Source organism: Schistosoma mansoni, chromosome 2, assembly GCF_000237925.1.
Source record: "Schistosoma mansoni strain Puerto Rico chromosome 2, complete genome".
Taxonomy (NCBI): Eukaryota; Metazoa; Platyhelminthes; class Trematoda; order Strigeidida; family Schistosomatidae; genus Schistosoma; species Schistosoma mansoni.
Genome location: NC_031496.1, coordinates 28861982 through 28886574, shown reverse-complemented (window position 1 = coordinate 28886574; position 24593 = coordinate 28861982). Strand labels below are relative to the sequence as shown.

At 34.2% G+C, this 24593-nt stretch overlaps 1 protein-coding gene and 1 non-coding gene across 2 annotated transcripts in view; one reads left to right on the top strand and one right to left on the bottom strand.

Annotated features, from left to right (window-relative positions):
- Positions 1 to 24593, top strand: part of Smp_143570 (hypothetical protein) — a gene marked incomplete at its 5' end in the record, with an annotated part of 58923 nt that overhangs the window by 4748 nt on the left and 29582 nt on the right. Inside the window, 11 exons of the mRNA XM_018796302.1 lie at positions 1516 to 1597; positions 4246 to 4355; positions 7173 to 7968; positions 8029 to 8273; positions 8666 to 9065; positions 10118 to 10284; positions 13358 to 13588; positions 17476 to 17556; positions 20051 to 20292; positions 21228 to 21339; positions 22291 to 22518. Coding sequence (XP_018650528.1) covers positions 1516 to 1597; positions 4246 to 4355; positions 7173 to 7968; positions 8029 to 8273; positions 8666 to 9065; positions 10118 to 10284; positions 13358 to 13588; positions 17476 to 17556; positions 20051 to 20292; positions 21228 to 21339; positions 22291 to 22518 — 2694 coding nt within the window. The remainder of the gene's footprint in view (positions 1 to 1515; positions 1598 to 4245; positions 4356 to 7172; positions 7969 to 8028; positions 8274 to 8665; positions 9066 to 10117; positions 10285 to 13357; positions 13589 to 17475; positions 17557 to 20050; positions 20293 to 21227; positions 21340 to 22290; positions 22519 to 24593) is intronic.
- Positions 17181 to 17253, bottom strand: Smp_tRNA_00461_Pseudo_TAC.1.1. The gene has a single exon. It is a non-coding gene (tRNA).

Sequence of the window (24593 nt, the reverse complement as noted above, 5' to 3'; positions counted from 1 at the left end):
TTATGTTGATCTGATCCAGAACGTCATCGTTTGTTCACACAGATCAACAGTTAGTGTATTAATGGACTAATACCGCATCACTTATATTGGAAGTGTGATCACCCCTAATGGGTTGGGGTCTGACGAAATCTCTGCGTGGATTCAAACATCTCGTTTCGCTTTTGCCAACTTACGTCACCTATGGCGAAGGCGAGATATCAGTCTATTAATTAAGGGACGAGTATACTGCGCGACAGTTCGTTTTCTACTACGTTACGGCTGTGAAACATGGCCAATAAAAATAGAAGATACTCGTAAGTTACCAATATTTGATCACAGATGTCTTAGAAATATTGCTCGCATCTGCTGGGATCACCGAGTAAGTAATAATAAGGTTAGACTCAGGGTATTAGGGAATGATGGTAAATCAGTTGATGAGGTTGTGAATCTTCATCGACTGAGATGGTTGGGCCACGTGTTACGTATGCCTGAACACCGATTACCACGACGCGCAATGCTGACTAGTGTTGAGGATGTTTGGAAGGGATTTAGCGGCGGTCAAACCAAAACGTGGCATCAGTGCCTGAAATCACTAACTCCTGGCCTTAGCCATGTTAGTAGATGCAGACTACTTGGTTAGGGTCCGAGCGACTATCGTAACCAATGGTTGGAGACTCTGGGTGACATGGCTCAGAATCGATCACAATGGCGTAGGTGTATACACTCTTTATCTTCCCTTAAACCGTGAGATTAAAATTACTTCATACCTTTCCACGAATTAATTCTTTCTCCCTGTATCATATCCTCATATGCAATATTTATTTTTATATATTACTACCATTGAAGTGACTACTTCTATGAATTCGGTATTCATCTGGCTGTGCTAACGAGGTATGGCAACTTGGACCGATGCATATACGTGTCTGGTTCTACGTTGTAGCTGACTGACATACGCACAGGTTCTCCGATGTGACTGACTGACAAACACTAAGGAGTGTCTGGGAATATTTCCATATGCCCGAACCTCTACTTGCTCTTCGAAGTTCTGTACTTCAGACACTGCTTTTGTAACCTTAATCTTACATAATATAACCTGACAGTTTATGCTCGACCCAGTAACATTGTATCAGTATTTGCTTCCCGTTTTACTACCCCTCTAATTGACCTTACATTTATGGGAACCAACATTCAGCAAGGGTTGTCCGACTGTCACTATGATATACATCTTAACCAGCATGAGTAGGTAGGAGCTGTCTACCCAAACTCGCTCTGTATTCCTTGCTATAACCTCGACTTAAATAATCGGACATCTTCGCTTGAAAAATGCGTACTTTTGTATAATATTTTGTCCGTTATTCAGATCAGTTGTAACATTTCCTATGAATAATTATTTATTCTCGCTATTCGTTGCATGACTAAATCAGATATTTCTATTTGAAGTTCCTAATAAACTGGTTTCACTGGAAACTGTTAAATATGTTGTTCTCTTTACAATACGGCTTGATTAAGATTCCTTTATTTGGTTTTTCCCACTAGTCCTCTACTGATTGGAAAGTTAATAAGACTGAAATGCCACGTCGTGGACGTCCGCCTAAATCTAGAGGTCGTGTAAAAGCTAGTAAGTTTTTTTGCATAATTTGATTCATATTTGTCTTGGTGACAAAAGTTGTGAGAACTTTCTAACTGATTTAAATTTACTTTTCATAAACTGGCATTTAATGAAATAACCAAAAATCCTAGATATCATTCATCTATCTTAACTTAAAATGTATCATAAATTGCTTTAACCGTTATCTTCAGATCAGACAATTCAGCGACAGTTTCCATAATATTTTTTCCCTTTGAAAACAGTTTAATCTGTGTTTAACAGGAGCCGTCCAGTTCCCTATGGTTTTTAATATTTTTCCAAATGGTTTCAATTCGGTGGAATATATTCAGATATTATTGTACCCAGTGTGTTTCCGGTGAACATGCTAAATAAACAGTCTTCCGGACTTTCTTTTTGTTCTTAGCAGGCATATTACTTACTTTCATGGTGGTTATGTGGCGTTTTTTAGCACTCAGTTTTTAAATCAACTAAATATCAGAAGCGTACTTTCAATCATTAAAAAGTACAACATTGTCGTTTTACCACTTAATTTTCATGTTTTCAAAGCTTGAATGACGTGCTACAGGATGGTTCCGACAGCTAAGTAGTGTATTCAACCGTAATGCTTGCATAACTTTCAGATGTCCACCACTATTCAACGTTCTATGAAGACTAATAATTAACAAATGGGGAAAGGTGTGAACAGTCTGAAAAAAGGAATAGCTTCAGTTCTTACGATGGGTTGGTATTTAGAATGCCTATACCGAGCGGTACTCGTCAAAACTGTCCACATTCTTCGTTTCTAATCGTCTTTGTCATTGATACACTTACGCCTGTTACCCTTCGTGGTGAAGCATAGGCCTCCCACGAACACTCTAGAAAAGTTACAGGCGGACTTTTTGTCATTGGTATGCTTCTGTAATACTCTAGAACTAGTTAAAATACAATAATCCGAGTGTTTTCGTAGTGACAGAGATCTAATCTTTTTTCCTTGTTATTCTTTCTCATTCTCTGTTTTAAGAGTGTAATATTTTGTGAAATCCATCGGTCATTTACTTTCACTAGTAGGCATAATTCACTATGACACAATAGTAGATATATCCAGGGAAATCAATTTCAGTTTTAAAGGGTATTTCGCGATTCGTTCCAACCATTCAAATTCTTAACATTCAGTTTACTGTTTTGAATATATTGTAGATTTCTTCAAAGTAATTCTTATACTTCGTTTATCACTCGTTCTGATGATTTTTATCAGATAACTTCCGATGGTGTATAAACTTCATAAGACAATATGAAGTAGTGACTGCAGTTTATGATCGTATAGGACAGACCACAAGTACACGAAACAAATATGAAAATGCTATATATATATATATATAGGAGCGAGCGAATGAGTCATAGGACGATTTAAGTAACATTTAAGCTTGTATGAGGAATATATATGGGTTGTAACACGACAAAGCATATATGATCATCAAAGGATGTAGATAATAACCTAAAGGCATAAACAAACTGTTATCGACACAGATGACACTGTCTACTGAATAAGTTAACCAGGTAAATTATACTATGTTAATGACCTTAGGCCAGTTATCAGCTAATCAGGAGACTGTCTAGTTATGAAACAATTAACACTTAAAAGTGATAGAACAGTGAAATAATAGCTTTGACCTACCTAATCAACCCTCACATGTCAAGTTACCCTTGTAGTTAAGGAAAAAGACCGAGTTTACATTATAGGAGTCGGGCTAGTGTTGTGAATTAAGACCATCATACCATGAAGTTTTCATTACCAACTGACGTCAGCCTTAATGCTATGTTTTGCCACTCTTCCGTTTACAAACTTAAGATTTAAAGTAAGAGTTAGAAAGGGAGAATGTTACCTAGTTTCACTAAACCCTTGACTACTCATTAAATCATATCAAGCACTTAAACACACAATCTGCCTTTGGAGCAGGTATGTTTCATAATTTAGCTTAAGCATCATCTTAGATTTACTTTCTGATTTCTTAATGGATATTTTCAATAATTCTAAGTCTTTTAGGAATCAACGATTGTCGGTTTTTACTTAGTTCATAATAACATACAAATTACCAGTCACTGCACTTTAAGTTTGGTGCAATTCACGAGGCTATGTTAGTTCTGTTTCGTTAACTCAGAGCCATCTGTTTACGACAGTTTTACCGTTAATCAAAGGGGTTAATAGATTTAAACGTGTATAAACGCAGGTATAGTTGGCTTTATAGTATATATAGAGCTTATTCATATCCTTACATCAACTCACAAAATTACTGAAGCTTGACCGTGAATTTTCTTTTTTTAGGCTTTGATGATATAAAATAAGTTCATTTTTGAGAAGTTAAATTTCTAAGTATCATATTTATCATTATTACTGTAGATTCATTTGCTTTTTATTTCACTCTTCGACATTGTATATTTAACCGATATTTTTCTCGAATTTATCTACGTTTATCAATTCAAAATAATCCACTATTCTATTTGATGTATAAGTCAGCCTGGTTTACTTTAGTCTCTGAATCTTATAGTTATTTGGAGAAATTATGCAAAATAATAAAGTACACGCAAAATGAGATTCTTTCTGTACACATCCTTTCACGTTAACTAAATTTAACCTTTATTTAAACTACATTACTAACGTTTCTTCGTAACTTATATAGTTAATGATGTTGGCCGTTCAAGTTGGTGTTCACCAACAGCTGAAAGTTCAGATGCTGAAGGCAATTCGGAATTGTGGACGAAATTGGGTTCTTCAAGTGTTATAAAACCTGTAAGTGTATCTTTTTTGAGAACGTATGTACTTGTTTCGAAATGGAAAATTTAGTTGTAAATTCCTCATTCTTTACTATTTAGGCTCATAAACTCTTTGACTTATGATGCCTTAATATACAAGTTATATTATTGTTCAGTCATTTTGTGCAACGTTGATTTCGTACACACAAACCATTTGTGCATATTTATCCATTTCTTTCTGAGTAGGACAATGTAAGTCTCTAAAATTCTGAGCCTTAAGTATAGTCTATTAACGTAAGTATAGTTTTTGGAACAACTGAAACCACTAAATGTTTTCCCTCACTTAAATCGAAATGTCTATGTATATGGTTTTTAGGCTGTTAATAAACTTCTCAGATTACTATTTAATAATAATTTAGTTCGGATGTGAATTTCAGGGAAAAAAACTTCAACTAGCATATAGCTGATGAGTTTTACCGAATTCTATCCTAAACAGAAACAGATTGCGTTCTGCACAAATCCTGAAAAACTACGTCCTTACTTTATCCACAAACGAATAGTCTCCCATAGATTCCACAATACCCGTTGAAGGTTGCTGTATGAGACCATTTATTTGGCTGTAGTACCCACTGTTGGTCTCATCCTCACTGCTAATAGATTTTGTATTGATGATATACAACAAGAGCGAATTCACACTTCGTTTAAATCTTAGATGGTGATCAATACACGTCAATAATGAATTAAACTATGATCTTACCGTTCTTTCTATAACCTGGCCTCAATACCTATAACTTTCTAGAATATATCCTAGTCTTTTCATGATCGAATTGTTATTATCATTATTTCCTGCTGACTAGTCGCTAGCACTCCCTAATTGTTTTCCATTTATTTATTGACTTCAGTTTCAATGTAATTTGACTGGTATTATCAATTTTATTGTATGTCGCAATGTTGTCTTATGTGATGTGGTGACCCAATCATATGCAAATTATAGGAAATCAATGATCGATAACGAGTTATCAATTTCACTAGGCTTCATTGCTGTCAATAATATGCTTAAGCATTACGACTCCACTCGAAGTAAGAAGAATGTGATATAATCTCACACGTATTCTGCCTCTAAAAGCAAAGAATATGAACAAAAATATTTTTGTAGGTTTCGCACAGGTGGATTGACCGCATTTTAATCATATTCTGATTAGTCATACTAAATGGTAGTCATGTCAGTTATAATTAAGATTGGACGACGTTGAACATACTTTGAGATCCTATCCTGCCGTTCTGTTTCTTCACTGTTAGACAAATCAAAACAGTTGTAAGCAAAGAAAAATGGCAGCTAGCATTGGGATCCAGGACATATGTTTGTCTTGCTTGGGACTCGTCAGTTGGGCGTGTCTATATCCCAGAGTTGGTGTCCACTCCGGGATCCGAACCCATTACCGTCCACTTCAAACGTCATTACGTTATCCAACACTGTTCCAGCTATTTAAGGGTTGGTCAAACCTATTTGATGAAGCCTGGTGGCCTTTCTGGAAATAGTTTCTGTTTTTCCAGACTCTCTAACCCATTGCGTGGATGTTATTCCCTGGTGAAATCGGTACCCTCGATTCTTGGCTCACAGGCGTCGCACTAGGGGCAAGTATGCTTTACATACATACGGGTAACATATAAGTTTTGACTTATGCATCCCTTGGCATACACAGGTACATTCACTCACTTGGGAGGTTAGATGGTAACCTCTCTGTTCTAACGTATTCGCTACAACTGACTGTCTCTTGAGCATTATATGCATACCAGTGATACAAAGACTTTCGCCCTCGCACTTCATGGCATGCATATAATCACCCTCGGAGGGTTAATGGTTACCTCTCTCTAATATGTGCAATTGTATCTTTTCATTATGTCTTCGGTCTGTTAGTTTAAGCCGCTAATTTTATTAGACTTAAGGCAGACATATCAGTTTATCTTCCTTTTGCAATCCCGGCGTATACCCTCTGCATATACCTACCTACACAACTATACAAACTGAGACTCGTGGAATTCATTTACACAAACACACACATCGGGGAGTCAGCAAGATTTGAGGGGCTCGTTTTTTGAACCCCAAGTAATCCATTTTCAGTTTAGGAGTGATAAATCAGTCCGGTCTCTGCTCACTGTCAGAATGAACTAACAGGGTTTCCCCCACTACCCAGCAGCTCTTCTTGGAGGCTCTGAGTCAAATCTCGCGTTACCTAATAGCTAACGCAAATGGACATGAAACAATCCCTAATATTGGATGAGACTTCGGTTAATCACGATTACTCTCCATTACTGTCTGTATGAAAACCAATTACTTACAGTTTAATAGGTGTTACTGTCCTCTGGCACTCAGGAGGAAACTAGTTTGATGTTCTCCTTCTCTATGTTAACGAAAAAATATTGATAATTACCAAAGCTAAATTTACAACTAGAAAAATCTCGATGGAAATGTAAAAGAGTTCATCCTATTCTTTTGCATACACTTTTCTGCTTAACGTTATATTGAAGTTTTATCATGCTTTGCTAAAATAATTATTTATTTAACCGGAGTAAAGTTCTATCCAATCGTTATATCCTACTAAGTAGTTACAAGTATTACCTTATTTACAAAGTTCACATTAGAATGATAATCCAGACATTTCGAGTAGTCCATCTTTTCTACTGCCATTTCGCTCACAGTATACACTAATTTTTCAATAGGCTTTACTTACTATGCTCATATGTTGAAATTTTCGCTAGGTCTACATTACATTTGTAATGACGCGTAATCAAGCTAACTCTTTCCTCGTTTCCAATTGTTTCTCTAATTATTAGTCTTATTTGACCTTTTTAGAGTCCATCTCGAGGACGACCGAAGTTAGCTGCCTCAAATAGCTCTCTTAATCGTATTGAAGATGCTAAAAGAAAACGGTTAACGATTCCAAGTAAAAATCCGATCCAAGATACAGCGAATTCCGGTAGTAAACGTTCTAAAAGGTATTCCAAACAAATGGATAGTTTTGGTAATGTTCGAGATGAAGATGATGAGCTCACTGACCGATGTGATTCTCCCATTGGAAACGACAGTCAGAATTTGAGGCACTCAAATAACTATCGTTGGCATTCGCATCATTCATCAAGTGTTTACAACGCATCGGGCACACCTGTTTCTTCAGTGAGAAAATCTGGAATTAACGATTCGAGTATCCATAAAACATCACCATCTAAGAAGGCATCTACTGCTAAACAGCGTTCTTCTCATTCTAGCAATTATAGTACATGCTCTTCGCCCTCTTCTTCTGATATGGATGACAACGATGAGAGTGGACGCAGACATCGTAATATTGTCAAAGTTGACGATGAAGATGATGACCGTAGATTCCGTAGTCCAACTCGCAGTGGTTCAAGCAACAAGGATAGAACTTCTGGAGCAAGCAGTACAATGTTACGTCGACCACCATTCGCTCCCCCTTTGAATACATCTGGATCCATTAGTAATTCGAGCGCCGCTAATGATCGGAACAGTCTATCTACTGCTACAAACTTATTTTCTCATACTGGTCAAAATCTTTTTTCTCCATGCAATGATTCAGTTGTTACGATGAATTCTTCAGTGAATTCAGGAACTTCATCCACTAATAACAGACTAAGTGGTTCCATTCATCCTACTACATCTAATGCTAATCTTTCTTCACATTTTATATCTTCAGGTGCCTTGTCTAGCAATTCAAATAATGTTGTTACTACTCCCGGAATGTCTACTCTTCCACGTTCACACTTACCGCCAAATAAACGTGCTGCTGCTGCAGCTACAGCAGCAGCTCTAAACAGAGACTCAGTTGGAGGAGGAGGAAATGATGTTTCAAATGAAACTAATCAACGTCAAGCTTCAGTGAAAAGTCCCGAAATTTCTGTGACATCCTCTCCAAGAAAACAACTTCATAAAGGAATTCAGGTAAGCTGTTATGATCTGTCAGAAAACTTCTTTCCTTTTTTTATAATTTTTAACGAGTGATTGTATAATTTGAAGCTTTTTATTGGTTTTAATTTATTTTTAGGATGTCCTACTTCTAAAGAAATTTATTAGTAATGTGAATTTCCAGTTATTATATGTGATAGAATAAACTTGGTAGTTTAATTTCCTTACATTTTAACTTATTTGTGCTATTTTAGTACTTATATGGGTGTTGATTTTTTTCCAGAGCAGCTTAATAAAAAAGACATCTAACTTTGTCAACATAGGTTATAGTGTAATGTGATAAGATTTTCGTTCATTTCTATTTAGCGCTCATTGTCCAAGAAGTTTGATTTTATATATTTTCTTTATTCATTTTTTTCGTTACTTAGACCCCAGCCAGTATGGAAATGCCAACATCATCTCAACAACCATGTTCACAGTGTAAGGAACGTGAAGCTGAACGGTTGACTGCAGCTAATGATACTAAAAGAGCTTTGCGAGAACTTGAAGAAAAACTTATAGCTCAATTTAAAGAAGAGAAAGCTGCCGCTTTACATTCAGCTCTTGAACAAGCTCAAGCTAGTGCTCGTGAGGCTATTGAACATGAACGCAAATTAGCTCATGATACTTTGGAAGCTGCTGAGGCAAGATTTGCAGAAGTTATTGTTCAAACTAAACGTCGACAATGGTGTCGTAATTGTCTTATGGAGGCTATCTATCATTGTTGTTGGAATACTTCCTACTGTAGTACACAATGCCAACAAGAGCATTGGCAAAAAGAACATAAACGTCAGTGTCGTAGAAAACGATGACTTTCAATCATATGCATACCTTATATATATATATATATATATATCTTGTATATAATCTTGTTATTTTGTCTATTCCACATACATGTACATTACTTTTGCCTTTGTTATAATTATGATCGCTGATTATGCCACATCAATATTCGTTATGTTTTTTTCGATTTCTGTTTACTTGTTATTCACAATCATGGACATAGTCAATCTCTTTACTACACCTTCAAGAAAGAAAAGCATTTCAGTAATTTTTTCACTTCAAATCTTTTTTTGTTTCTCAGTGTGTTTGTTTGTATGTATAGGCAGCTGTTCATTTCTAATTATCTTTCCTTATTATTATATACAAATTAATTAAATCGTAAATAATTCAGCTTACAATGCATAACCACTATTGATACTCGTTTGTGTTTATGTATGATGTATTTTCAGTTTAATTTCCTTCTTCTAATTTACGTTTATCTAAAATTGTAGTAGTCCAATTGTGACTGCTTTTTTTTTAATTCTTGTATTATAGTCGTTTTAATTATTATATATACATATATATATATATATTTATTTATTTATTTAAATATAAGTTTACATGTGTTGTACAGTACTATCTATTCATTTGTATACGATTGATGTGTTGAATACACCTATTTTCAATGATCTTCTATTAGGCATCACTAATACACATCAAATACAATGAAATTTTCAAGAGTTTCCCTAATCATTAAATCATAATTTTTCATTGTCTTAATTGTGAAATTTTTGTGCTTTATTCAATTTGAATTAAGTTATTTCTCTTTTTTTTCAAAAAAAAACAAACACTTTTTACACATTTTGGCTTACACGTCGTATTGTATTGTTCACTTTCGATAAATACTGGTGTTTCACATCTATACAAATATACATATATATATATATATTGTTCAATTGTGTTCATATCTTCAATTTTTTGTTGTTGTTGGAATGAATAAACAAGGTTGTTGGTAACGTTAGATGTTAGTTAACTCTCATTAAAGTGATTAAGTTGTATCATTTGATAATAAGTCTGAGCTTTTTGGTCTTTCAGCATGCCTACAATTGAAGAATTAAAAAATAGTAATGTGGATTTATCAATAGAAAACAATAATTCTAATTTACGAAAATTATTATTAGAGGATACTCTTGATGTTGCTCCTATTGGTCTAACATTCTGTTTTGATCGTGAATCATTTTTAAATGTAAGCTTTTTTTTCCAAACTATTATTGAATACATTTCTCTGCTGTATGAAAAAATGATTTTGAAATCTTTTTCAGTTCATTCCTAATAGTGATACATACATATACATATTATTATGAAATAATTATTTGCTAAACCTGGAAGCACTGAACGACCGTGTCGTCCTATTGTGGGACTCCTCAGCAGTGCTCATCCACGACCTCGCCTCGCGAGGTTCAACTATGAAAACACTGAAATCTCCACACAAAAAAACTGATAATTATTTGCTAGTTAAAGAATTAGAAATATTTGACTTTCAGATTATACTTACCAATATCTTTAGATTAATATGCATTTATTTCACTGAATAAGAAGTAATGGATCCGTTCATAATAAAATGCTAAATTTATTTGAAATTCTCAAGTTAAACCATGGTAATGAAACCTATAATGGATCAGTTATGTTTCTTAACTTTCTCAGTGTATTTGTGTAAATGCACTGACAGACATAAATAACATAACTAAGTTCTAAAGATATTCACTTCTCAATAATACAGCAATGCTATATCTAGCTCCTGACCGTTTAGATTCTTATCAAATTGGGGTGGTTATTGAATATCGTTCATTTCTTTGTTCTTTTATGGTAGGGTACACGTGTTCGTTATTGTCCATTCTAACAATATTAATTGGAGACTCAAAGTATATTCTACATAGAGTCCTGTTTATTGTCACTGTAGCGAAAGTTTCACTATATACTTTCAAAATTTCCTCACCATATAATTATTTTCGTCTAAATTCTTGCATAGTCTGGTCTTATTCGTTAATCCGATGGTATATATGGTTTTACTGCAAAATTTGTTTGTTATCCTACTATAAGCTTGTCGTCTGGTTTATACATGTCAAATATGACTTTCATTGACTAACTAAATGCTTTTTATAATTAAAAGTTTTATAGTGTATAGTATCAAATTTCACATGTATTTATGTTGTCGCACATTACGATGAGACAGTGATATCTGATATCTACTCAGACTCTTGGGTCACCTATTTCAAATAAACCTCTCTGTTTCAGATTTGTTTGAAATCAGCAATTGTGAACGCTAACTGTATGTACTACTGACACAGCTACCACAAGAAACAGCTTGTAAATTATTGCTATACTAATTACTGAAAAGCTCAAACAAAATCACCTTAAAACAATTAGTCCCTTTGATAAATTTCGATAATGCAATGAGAAGATGAAATTTATCAGAGTTAATTTCTTTGTATGTTTTTTCCCTTTTCCTATCATTTGAAGAAACAAATATATTGAAATCCGTTCATCCTGTATATGATGTATGAGAAAAAGAACTTAGTTGTAGCAGCTAAATTAGTAGAGAACTTTCACAGTTGTAGATAAATAGCGAATACTGAGATTTTCGGAATATTTATAAAGTACTCTTAGACCAATTATAATTCGAAAGTATAGTGTACAGAAATTTGTCGCAATATTGCGCAAATGATGCTGAAAATTCCTTACTGGTATTTAATGCACCAATTATTCATATCAACTGGAAATAGTAATGGTGCTTACACAGTACAAGATGAAAAAATTAAACAATAAAGATTTAGAAAAATGTGATGATTATTTCAATTAGGTAAATTAATAATTTCATTTACTTCGCTGTAAAACCTACAATCGTAAAAGGCTCTTGCTACTACAAACTTACAATTGTCATTTCAGAACGATGCAAACCACCAGACTATAGTGTGGTTTTCTCTCGTACTCCGAGTAGCTTTCCGCTTCAAAGTAGGGTTTTAAGGACAGATCATATATCGTTCAGTGAATTGTCTCGATTTGAACCACATTTGATGACTGCTTTTAATGGGATGGTGGATTAGATTTTTTTTGTATATTTATGACTCATTAACTGGATAAGGTTGTCAGGGCTTCCAAAATTTCTTACCTAGCTGTCATTTTTAGCAACGCCTGTGAACTCAATATATATGCATATTTCATACCTTATGTAATATATTAACACAAGTTTAGTGTTCTACCCGTTAAACTATAACTTTTTGTCTGATCATTCCTGTATAAAATCGATAGCTTTTGATTGTGTGGTATAATTGTTAATATCTGAGTTAAATCATATATGGTGTGTGCATATTGGTCGAATAGACCCTATGTGCTCAACATATACTACTCCATGTACACAGTGGAAGATTAAGAAGTTTTTGCAATAATTAAAATGTCCACTACTCAAATACAGATTATTGTTGCATGTATATGTATCAGCAAGTAAAATCAGTTATTCGTTTATAACGAAAAGCGTACAGTTCAATCGCTCCTATTCATAATCCACCATCCATTGAACCTCTGGGTATAGTTGATGACTGGTTCGTTGCAATATATGTCGCAAGTATTCCATCACACGCTAATGACCGGTTTGTCCCTAAATACCCTCGTAAGGTCGAGGGTGGGGTGGATCCGCTATTCCTCTCGAAATACTCTTACATAACCTCGCGTATACAGTCATTGTCAGAGAAGTCCTACTCAATGCCTTCTCGCGGCGGGGTGTTTGTGAAATAGTGTGAACGAGAAGCGAATGACTGGCACTTTAATTGCGTTGGTAATGGGTACGGAGGATCCATCTAATGAAGTTAGAAACCCTGACTCCGAACCCATGTTGCACATGGGCTCCAGGATCGTGAGGTAACAAATGACATATGAACTTATTGTTGGTCACCGGCTACCATGGAGCTGGATATTTTAACGTTACTCCACTGCCTTGTGGATTAGACCTTTAGGTCAAAGGCTTGGTGTGTGACCCCCTAAACAAAATTATATCCAGAAGGTTTCTAATTTAGGATCGTCTATTGGTTGGGAACCGAATTCCCTAACCACTAAATGGTACATATGTAACCTTACCATTCATATGGATGTCTTGTAATCATTGCGTAAATATGCAGAAATGATGATTAAGGAAGTTTCATAGAAATGTTTTGTGGTATTTGAGGTATATGAGACAGTATGTCGATCTGTCATCAAGTTTTTCCAACACCTATCTGGAAAGTAATTTATATTCACACTACTTCTCTTTTTAAAAAACTTCTAAGAATGACTTTAAACCGGACGATTTTATTTTGGAACAACATTGTCGTGGGATATCATTAGAAAAACTTCATGATGATCTTCTTCAATATTCTAACATTCTTAAGTCCAGTTTAATTGAATTGATCAATCAAGATTATGCTGATTTTGTAAGTCTATCAACAAATCTTGTTGGTTTGGATAAATCAATTGATACAATTGTTACACCATTGAAACAACTACAATCTTATGTATCGGTAAGCTTTTTTTATTATTTTTTTGCATGTATTGAATGTTTGTGCGATATGGGGTTTTTGATTTATTGGATTTAGGTATTAAATTTTATTTATTGTAAATTTATATCTATGTCTATCGAATCAGCTATTATTCTGTCACTAGTAGTAGTAGGGCACAAGTTTAAACTGCAATCAATCTATTTTAATTTTAATAGCCAAATTCTATGGTTTAAAGCTAATTACTTAGTTGGTCAGTGATTTACACTTGAAAATTTATGATTGGAGACGTTGAATAACGTGACTGTAAATCACTCATAATCGGGTAGTTCCATTCATTTTTCTTATACTTTTTTAGTTTGTAAGTTAGGTGTCACTTTGATTGGCTGGACATTTCACTTTCTGATTCTCACGTGCCATCTTAAGGTGCGGTTATAAAAAATAGCGTTCCATTGGAAAAGGACAATTATGGGCCTTATCAAAGGTTTCGGTCTAGATATCCTTGTCTGAATCAGAAGGACAGATGTATGTGTGTCTATAATATGTGTGCACGCTATTTAATTTGCGAATTAAAGCTTCCATGTCATTTCTAAGTCTATTTGAGTACACCGTTGGTTTGGTGTAGAAGGTCGTCAAGTTAGACGATGTTTCTTTTTATGTTTACAATTAGTGCTTGTTAGAAATAAACGATTGTCTGAGCCAAAACACCTACCTAAACGTCTTTCTGTTTGGTTTAAGTTACCTATTTGGGCATTAAAGTCACCTGCTACGAGTACTATGTCTGGGTGTTTAGCTTTTTGAGGAAGTTTATAAAGCTTTCTGTAAAATCCATCATTCACTTCATCCGGGTTGCAGTCGGTGAGATCGTAGGCACGGATGACGAAAAGGCAACGACGTGTGTCATCCTCCTGAGTTCTTATGGAGCCGTCTAGCTGAATAGCATATAGGCGACTGTTAACAGGGATCCATCCTAAAAGTGTTTGTTCTACCCTCATACGTGGTGCTATGTCTCAACTCGCCAGTCCACGAGGACTAGCCATCGGGTCGCCAGATACACGGAGGGTGTGTTTCGTCGGCTCCTCTTCTAGGTTAGGTGACGTCAAGTGAATGACCACACTAGGACTCTGTATGTGTGTTTCGAATACACAGCATACACTAACGGTACGAGATTCTAGGGTCTTAGCCAAGGAGACCTGTTGGTCGATTTGACATATGGTGCTTACGTATAAGGCTCCAATATGTAGTTTGGAGTGAGGTTTCAGTAGACCTGAGACAGTGTTTCGCACACTAGAATTGTTGGTCATGGTGACACTTGAGGAGGAATTCGAAGGAAGAAGTTTGGAGTTGATAGTTAAGGTATGAGTTGAAGGGGAAATTGATTATGAATACAGTGATTTGAGTGCTGTTATCGGGTCGCCAGTTACACGGGGGATGAATCTCGTCGGCTACCCGTTTTGCTAGGCAAGTTCACATGAATGACCACACAAGGAGACACGACATGCATTAATAATAAGAGATTCTAGGGTCTTAGCCTAGGAGGTATGAGGGCGGTTATCACTTCCTAGTTCTTCTAGTCCTTCTAGATGCACCTGAAACGAAATTGGGTTAGATTTGGTCTTAGTGACGTGAGATCGTGACCGCACTGCCTAAGGGACAACTACTTGAGACCCGTCACACAATATATATACTGTGGTAGCTACGTACTTGTTAAGACTTTACTGGATATTTTGTGTATTAATAAAATTGGTTTAATTTCCTAATATACATTCATATACTCAGTTTGTTAACAAAGTGATTTTATTCACTTGGTATTGTTTGTTTGAATCTTTCCATTGGTGTTTAGGCCGGCAACTGGTCAGTCTTTAATTGGCATATGTGCGTATTGCCTCGATATAGCCTTAATTCACCGGCATTGTAAGCAAAGATGGATAGTGGCCAGCAGTGGAATCCAGGACGCTCGTTTCGTCCTATTTGGGACTCGTCAACTGGGTATATCTGCATCTCAGAGTTGATGTTCACTCTGGGACTCGAATCTAGTACTGTTCGCTTTAAACGCCATCGCTTTATCCACTTACCTACTGAGTCCTGATAGCCACTTGCTTGTGCAATGGGGTAAAGTTTAAATTTACTTATTATTGTTTGTTTTAATCTTTCCATCGATGTTTAGGACTGCAACTGGTCAATCTCTCATTGGTATATGTGCATACTGTGCGTATTGCAGGTACATCCAGCTGGCGAGTCCTAAACAGAACGAAACGCGCGTCCTGGATTCTACTACTAGCCACTATCCATCTTTGCTTACAAAGTGATTTTATCTTCTAAAATTTGGTTCTATGAATAGAATTATCATCAGTTCAGTCATTTCTATTCCATCTTAGTAACTTTAATAAATTAAATACTGCTTCATAATAAATGTTGACTAGAATTGTTATACATAGTTTTTTATCCACTATATCGTTTAAAATTGTAACTACTCATGAAAGAAGATCATTTAAGGATTTCCGTTTTTACTATTACTGAATTAATGTCTTTTGGTAAAATTTATTTAAAATTCTACAATTTTTAAGAAAGCACTAATCAATTTTCCATTAAGTAGTTTGATCATGGGAATAAACAATTACTTTTGATTGTATGAATACATTTCATATATATATGCATAGACACACACACACACTTACCGTTATTCATAGGCATGATTAGTTTAATAAAACACCTAACGTCTTTATTATCCACAGTCTATTTTAATCATTATTTGAAGTGTTCAATGCAGGCTTTTTCCTCACTTTCATTACAAACCATGGGGTTTTTTTTAAGAAACTAGGACTAGACATGTTTTTAGTATACGTTTTCACATTTGATAGGGTAGATAAATAGGCACATACTTCCTTACACAGAAACATGAACTTACTATGCGGCATCCATAATGTGTGCTTTCATCACAGGATTTTCAATAAGCTATTATGAGATTTCTTTTTTTTCAAAATTGCTAATCAGAATAGTAAAAAAAAAATCTCATGCCTATTTTTCCTTACTCTGGTTCATAAACTTTGTGATTGAAGAAGTGATGCATGCACAACATACTTTGATTTTCAAATTCTATTAAGGAAAAAAAATTTAGAAACTTTGATACCAAACTTGCTGTGAGTAGCAGTACACAAGTTGCGTGCATCGAAATATGTAAGTCAAAATAGTTCTTGGAACACAAAATTGCTTAAAATAAGTTTCCTTTTCTTAAAAAAAGGGCGATCCTTTTGATCTTAATACATTTTGTGATTTTATGTGCATACAAGCTGATTAACGAAACAATAACTTATCAAATTGCATAATTTCCCTTTGCTGACATGTAGTTGAAAGTGAATGGGCAAAAAAACATGGATCAAGGTCTCTGGCTAGATTAGAAATGTACACCTTGCTGACGAGTACTAGGTTATTTTGCTGATTAACTCCAATTGCCTAGTACCGTTATCAAGTGATTGTATATTTTTTAAGCTTCTGTTTCTTAGTGGTTGATTTCGTGTTCTCCTATTCAGCTCATTTGCCATGTATGACTTTGTGCCCTGTGCTTAGAATCATACTACGTTAGTGCTACTAATACTGCTTGGCTGCCCAAACTGATGTACAAAATGCAGGGTTCGAACCTGGGGCCTGTTAGTTGTAAGCTTAGTACTTTAACTGTTAGGCCACCGCACCACACCGTTATCCTGTGTTCTCCTTTAGCTTCAGTCAGTAGACTTTAATATACACGATTTTATAGTTGCTTAGAGTTGGTTACCTTTAGTTATATTATGGTATATATTGATTTGTTTTCCTCTGAGATTCTGTCCATCACGGAATCATAACTTCCTAAAATAAATAATTCAATATATGTTGAGTATTGATTTCACATTTTATTTTATATTTTTATTATTTAGTCAGTCGTTGATGAACTTGAATCTACTGATCAAGAATTATCAGCCAAGTTGAAATCTCTTCAGCATATAAAAAATGAACAGGTATACATAAGTTTCATTTCTTTCTACTTTATCTGCAAAACTGAGTTGATTAGGTTGTGAATCGCTATTTTTCTAGAATGTTTATACATATTTTTATGATTACTATACGCTGTTGGAGTTGTTTCCCATAATTACTATTGTTTATAATATCGTCCACCTTTGCGTATCAAATTACAAGTAAACCACGATTTCTACGTAACCGGATATATCCATAATTTAAAGTTGCCCCTAAATACCTTAATATGGCTGATGGTAAAGTGTCCACTTTTTATGTCAGAGTGTTTTCACATGGCTGCGCGATTACCATGTTCGCTAGGAAAGTTCAGTTCACTCCCTTCTCATAGCAAGAGTGTTTTTTGAGAGTGAAATTGAAAAACGAATGTCCGGCACTTAAAACCAGGTTATCGAATATGAAAGGTCCATTCACACGAATTAGAAAGCCCTGATTTTCGAATTAATCATGTACATGGGCTCCAGAATTCTAAGAGAACGAATGGCGTTTGAGGCTAATTTGATCACTGAGTACAATGGAATTTTAACTTATTGGGTTGCTCCAATATACATTAAACAGTACATAAACAAAGTGTTATTCAATAGTAATCATTTCTATCAACTGATTGAAATGTTCTATTAAAATAACTATATAACAAACTATTTATGTATTCAGCGGGGCGTAGTAGTAGTAGTTAGAGAGAGTAGCAGTTAGTAAACATGCAAATAAAATGTTTTGAGATTATAAATAAGTGTGTTGTGTATCAGAAGGAAACTGTTATCATTCTCACTATTTCTTTTATTTTACACTAAATTAATTTTCTAAACACAGTTCTATGTTTTATGTTTTTATTATTATCCATATTAAATAGGTTTTCTTTTATTATATCTTTCCCATCACTTCCTCCTTTTCTCTTTTTATATCTAAATAAATTCCTTTGTTTTATTTATCAATAAGTAATAGTATGTAACCAACAATTCTTATGTTAACCTACTTGTTACTACGGCAACTCGATGTAACAATGTCTTTTAATTAATGCTATACAACTTTGGTCAGTAATAATTGTTGACAGTTAGTTATATGTCATTTCCACCTTATTCTTTTGTTTCTTCCATTCGCATATTTACGTTAATTAAGATGTGTTTATCACATGTAGTTAAATTGGTGTTTACTTACTTACGCTTGTTACCTCTCGTGAAGGAGCATAGGTCCCCCACCATCTATTCTATCGTATTTTATTAGGGTGTAGAGCTTTTGTTTGTGTTCAAAACACTTTATAATCATTATTCATCAAATAGTTTGACAACTAATGAACATACTGCACATTTTGATGTAATGTAACTGGTATGAGCTCGAACATTTGTCTATGTGCTTGTTGTTTATTATTTTGAGCTTAGTTTACCGAGTGAATAGATGATTACTTCATTAGTAGCCATCGTTATTTGTTTAATGGATGAAATATTGACCAGATACCCAAACCCGAAGTTGACAGGCTTACATAGGGAACCACCTCACAAACCTTCAACTTGAAAGTCTAATCCATAGAGCAGTAAATTAATGTCAGATGATGCGATCCAATAAAAAACTAAATGATCCTGGATCCCACATTCATCACTGGTTTAATATCAAGGACTTCCAGTTTTCTTAGATGAGAGGTCCACTTTCATCCACTTAGTTTTGTAAGAAAGCAACACCATCGTGGAAAGGTAGTGTGTATGACCTCCCTGAAATAGGCCTCAATTGCATGACCATTTAATTGGACTTGGAGAGAATAAGCGGACCTCCGCTTTCAGCTGTACTGTTACTTCCTTGATCTGTCTATCCAATAATATACTGGAGAGAAATTGTCTCGATGTAGGTTAATGTCTTGACATAATAGGCTAACCTGTTCAACCTTGTGACCAGAAATGCATGAGATCAAATTGAGACTAACGGGCTTAGTCAGAGAGACGAAACCGATTCCATTATCTGATTGCTTGACAAATGAATGAGAGGACGTGTTGACTGGAACACTACTCTATTCCTGATTTGCGATTCAGATTAGTGCAAAAGAAAATATATGAATAAATAGAAGACTAGCACAATCACAATGGACATACAGTTGGAAATATACAATAATGTCCAGACCAGGTATTGGGGTAGAAAAAGAGTATGGTTGTGAATCATGTATCAAACAAAAGCTTATGGTTTATAGAATAACCTAGGGACAATACTAAATGTTAGCATCTTACAAACTTTGAATTAAGTGAATTAATGTTCCAAAAAAATAGCTTCGGTTGGTCGTCATGACTTCGTTATTTCTCTGTTCACATCATGTACCAAGGCGTATAGTGATTGTATCTAGAATAACAATATTAGCAGTAGTAAAGACAAGAAAGATTGTCTCAGCGAATTCATCACCAGAGATTTTAATCCTACAAGAAGCATCAGTTCTGATTACATCATATATATATATATATATATATACCTTAATTCTTTTCTTACAAATACTCTTATTTATAGGATTATGCAGATAGTTTATTCACATTAGATGCATGTGTGTCGCGTTTAGAACGTTGGCTAACACAATCAAATCAACCATCAGTGAATAAAGAACAAACTAGTGATCAACTACTTCATAAATCTAATAACATCAAGTTAGATGACAGTGATAATAATGATAATGAAACGTCAAAAGATATTAATAGTGATGGTGATGAAAATGAATTAGATATATGGCCAATTGAATTCTATGCTGATTGTTCGTAAGTTGTTGTATTTCATTTGTTATTATGTTGTTCCATTAGATTTATACTGTCTTGTTGTTATATAAACTTAACCCTTTAATTACCTTAAGCACATGGTTGTGTAGTGATGGGAAATATTTGTAACTCAGAATGATGATGATTTCGGTGTATTTTATTCTCCGTATTGAATGATTTAGTTGTGAAGCTTTCATTATCCTTCTAGACAAAATTATCAGTACGTACTTCAAAGAGTAGTGACCTTTTTGTGTTTCTTCATAATTTACCAAAAGCTTGGTCAGTTGTTCATAACTATCTGGTCGTTGTTTGTATGTAAACGTCAAATTTTTTAGGTGTACACAGTTTATGATTAAAACACAAACCTTAACCTTTACCTTAAATACATATCCTTAACTAGGGACAATAGAGGATCTCTTAAAAGTCTATCTGGGTCCTGATAAATGTTCGAGCAAATGAACAGTCACTGTCCCTATAGCTTCTGCTATATGTAAGAAATGAGATTGAACTGCATAAGGAAAGATAGTAGGTATATTATAAATTACTTCGAATTATTTATTCCTACCTATTACACGATTGCTATCGATCAAGTGTAACACAACGGAGTTGTTTATCATACCTTGTCCTAATCACGAAGAGATGCGTTCACTAACTCGTTGACTCAGTTGTCTGGATGTACACTCAATCTAGCTTTCTCCACAGGAGCATCTATATATTCGTAGATACACATGAATGTGATGCAGAATACTTCATAATACGTAATTTTTGTAATTTTTAATGAATATTATCTCAGTGTCTATTTTTCCAAGCCGGTGACAACATATTTTGTCAGAATGCAATTTAGCACTATAAACATGTGGATTGACCAAAAGATAATTACTACTCTGCAACGTTGATAATACAATAATTCTCTTTTTATTAATTTTTCTCTTTTAAAGTCTTCATGAAGATATTGGACAACGTATGGATCGAATTGCTAATGAATACATCAAACTTCAATTTTTCAATAAAAAGTGTCGTGGTCATCCAATTTTAAATTCATTAAAACCAGTACGTGTTTATAAGTAATTTTAATTTTTACGGAATTTCGTTATCGTTTCATCTTGTTATCTGATTTGTATAATAACTTTGTATTTTAATGAATTAAGCATCTTGATGTTTACCCTATATGTCTAAATCGACGCATCTGCAAAAAAAATGCAACACCCAAGTAATTTTTGTTACTCGCTGTACTAATTATTTTTAATTCCAATCATCAATTGACCTAAGTTAGACATCTATTGAAAACTTGGAAGCACTGGGGAGCTATTTCATCCTATTAGAGAACTCCTCGGCAGTCCTTGTCAACAACCTCATTTCGAATTGAACCTTCAGATGTCATAGAGAGAGCTTAACGTTCAGATCCATGAGTCGGAATCCTATGGTTTGTATCTCTAACCTCAATCGATTCGTCACATTGCTTAACCATCTTCATTGTTTTTAGTGGATACCTGCCTCATACCCAACACTGTAGAACGCCCCTGGTTACAGCTCACTAGAACGTCGAAGATTTTCTTCCGAAGTTAGTTACCTGTGATCACGTGGTAATTTATCAGTACGGGGATTTGTAGAGATTATTGAAGGTTACTATTATTTTGACTTCTTTTTATTATCCATCTTATTCACTTCACTTTACATTATTGTATAATGCAGATTTATCCCAGGTTCTCTGTTGTCGTTGTCATGACTTCATATAAGATTTTCAGGAACTCATCTTGATAAAGGAAATCACTAATAAACTGACTTTCATAGTTTAGTTGGGATTTTGAAGATATCTGCATAATTTGTAGATTGTACACTGATTTATAAGTTGTATAATATTCATATATATCCATTATTTGCCTACTTATTTGTTTTATTTTACTTATTCAATATGATTTCTTGATTCCCAGTAGATTGTTTACACATCAATGTCTTTTCTTTTCTTTTTTTTTTTAAAAAACAACAAACATTTGCTTTTAGCGTATTAATTGGATTACAGTAAATCTTCAGGAACAATTAGAGATACGTTTAAAGGAGAGTTTCAAAGCATGTTGTTTAACAGTAATTGATACAAATGTTGATTGTACAATACCTAAACATTCTATTGAACAATTAAGACAAGTTCTTTCCATATATTTGGCTATTGATAAATTATCTGATTTATTGATACTATATCGTAAATTTGTACTTCATGATCAACTTAGTCAGGTTTGTTTTTATTGGCCTATTTTGTATTCATACTATTGTTGTTGTGATCTTTTATTACTTATTGATTATATGTTCTATTGGTAAATGTATTAACATTTTGGATATAGGAGAAAGAATCTTCAGAGAACTTTGTTTCTAACCGAGTTTTTGTACTACTTATCGACGCGTATCATTATATCTTTTCTATAAGCCTGCGAGGATTGGTTTGCTGTCTCGTAGGGCTCCTTTTTACAGTTAAGCCTTAAAAATAACAGTTAAAGGTTGACTTTCTTCTTTAAAAAAGGAACAATGGATTCTTAAGTAGATTCATAATCGACCACATCGCGAAATATGGATCACTCGATTAAAAAAAAACCCAGACGACTCACCGTTTAGAATTACCTGAAAAGTAGATAAAAACCTGTCAAAGACAGTGAGCTTTTGTCTTTTTAGCATTGCTGAGACTTTCGTCATACATTTAGAGGAGCTAGAACTGCGTGTAGAAAAAAGAATTTACTAACCGACTTATTTCTGTTTCCACATCCTTTCTAATTATATTTCACTTCGGTTTCAACAGTTTATCGTGTCATATTATGCAACTTCTTTTTTCACAATACCTTATCATTATTTAAATCTTATGACATTATTCTCGAGTGAATATTCAAGTTTCTTGGTAAGAATAATACTTTTTTTAAAGTATGATTCTGTCTACTTTACTTCTCTGTCACACAATGTTAAGTAGTAGGTTAATGTAATTTTATTGCTATGAAAATGAATTCATCGAATAAAGTAGGTTAACTCTTCACTGAACCACTTTTTTTCCTTGTTCTTATATCTCCACTTATTTATAGAAATCCTATTAAGTTTGATTTTGTACTAAGACTAGTTTAGTTGATTGATTAAATAGCTAGCTGATCAATGATTAAATTACAATCGGTAGTTTGTTTACATAATTACTTAATAATTAAGAAAAAACAGTTATTAGTTTTGTGTATATGTTTATTTGGTAGCATAGAATTCAGTGACCATCGTAACCAATGGTTGGAGACTCTAGGTGACATGGCTCAGAATCGATCACAATGGCGTAGGTGTATACACTCTTTATCTTCCCTTAGACCTTGAGATTAAAATTGCTTCATAACTTACTCCCTTCCTATACTATATCCTTATATACAACCTTTCTTTTATATATTACCATCACTAAATTAACTACGTCTATGAATCCGGTGCTCATCTTGTTGTGCTAACGAGGTATGGCAACTTGTACCGATGCATATATGTGCCTGGTCCTACGTTGTAGCTGACTGACTGATAGAATTCAGTAATTTATACATCATCTTATCAAATTATTGTCCTTTTAAGTTTCCTCATAGTTTAAAACATAAACTGATCTTAACTAAACTACCATTAGAAAACCTGAAAGCAATAAACGGCCCTTTTCTTTCAAATTCTCGTTTTATGCTAATTTCGCACCTAGAAATTATTCATTATCTATTATTTACCATCCAATTTCATATCGTTCAATCTCTTTTCCCTTATTATATTATTTCGTTTTTGCCATCTTTAATAATTTCATGACGAAACTGTAACATTCTAGATGTAACACTTACTGAATGGAATAGAACAAAAGCAAAGATTTAATCAATATAGCATGAATTTATCTTAGTTCTTTGAATCCTTTCCCAACTGCTTACAATCTCTATAATATTTTAATAATCAAAATTATTTTAGAAGTCGATGTAGTTATATGAGCAAAGTTGACTAGAGGTGTAAATCTGTATCATAATGATGTAGGAAAAATTTTTAATAAAGTTAATAAGAATTATTATAATGGGGATTTGTGGAGATTGTAGTAATTTTAATAGTTAAATTCATAAGTCGATCTAAGATAGACCACCATTGGAAACCTGGAAGTACTAGATGGCTGTTCCGTTCTACTATGGGACTCAGCAATGCGCATCCACGATCCCGCACGCTGGACTCAGAGTCCCATACTGGGACACAATGGCCGTCCAGTACTTGCAGGTTTACAATGGTGACCTATCCTAGATCAACTCATGAATTCAAACACTAAAAAAGAATTGTTTGAAACAGAC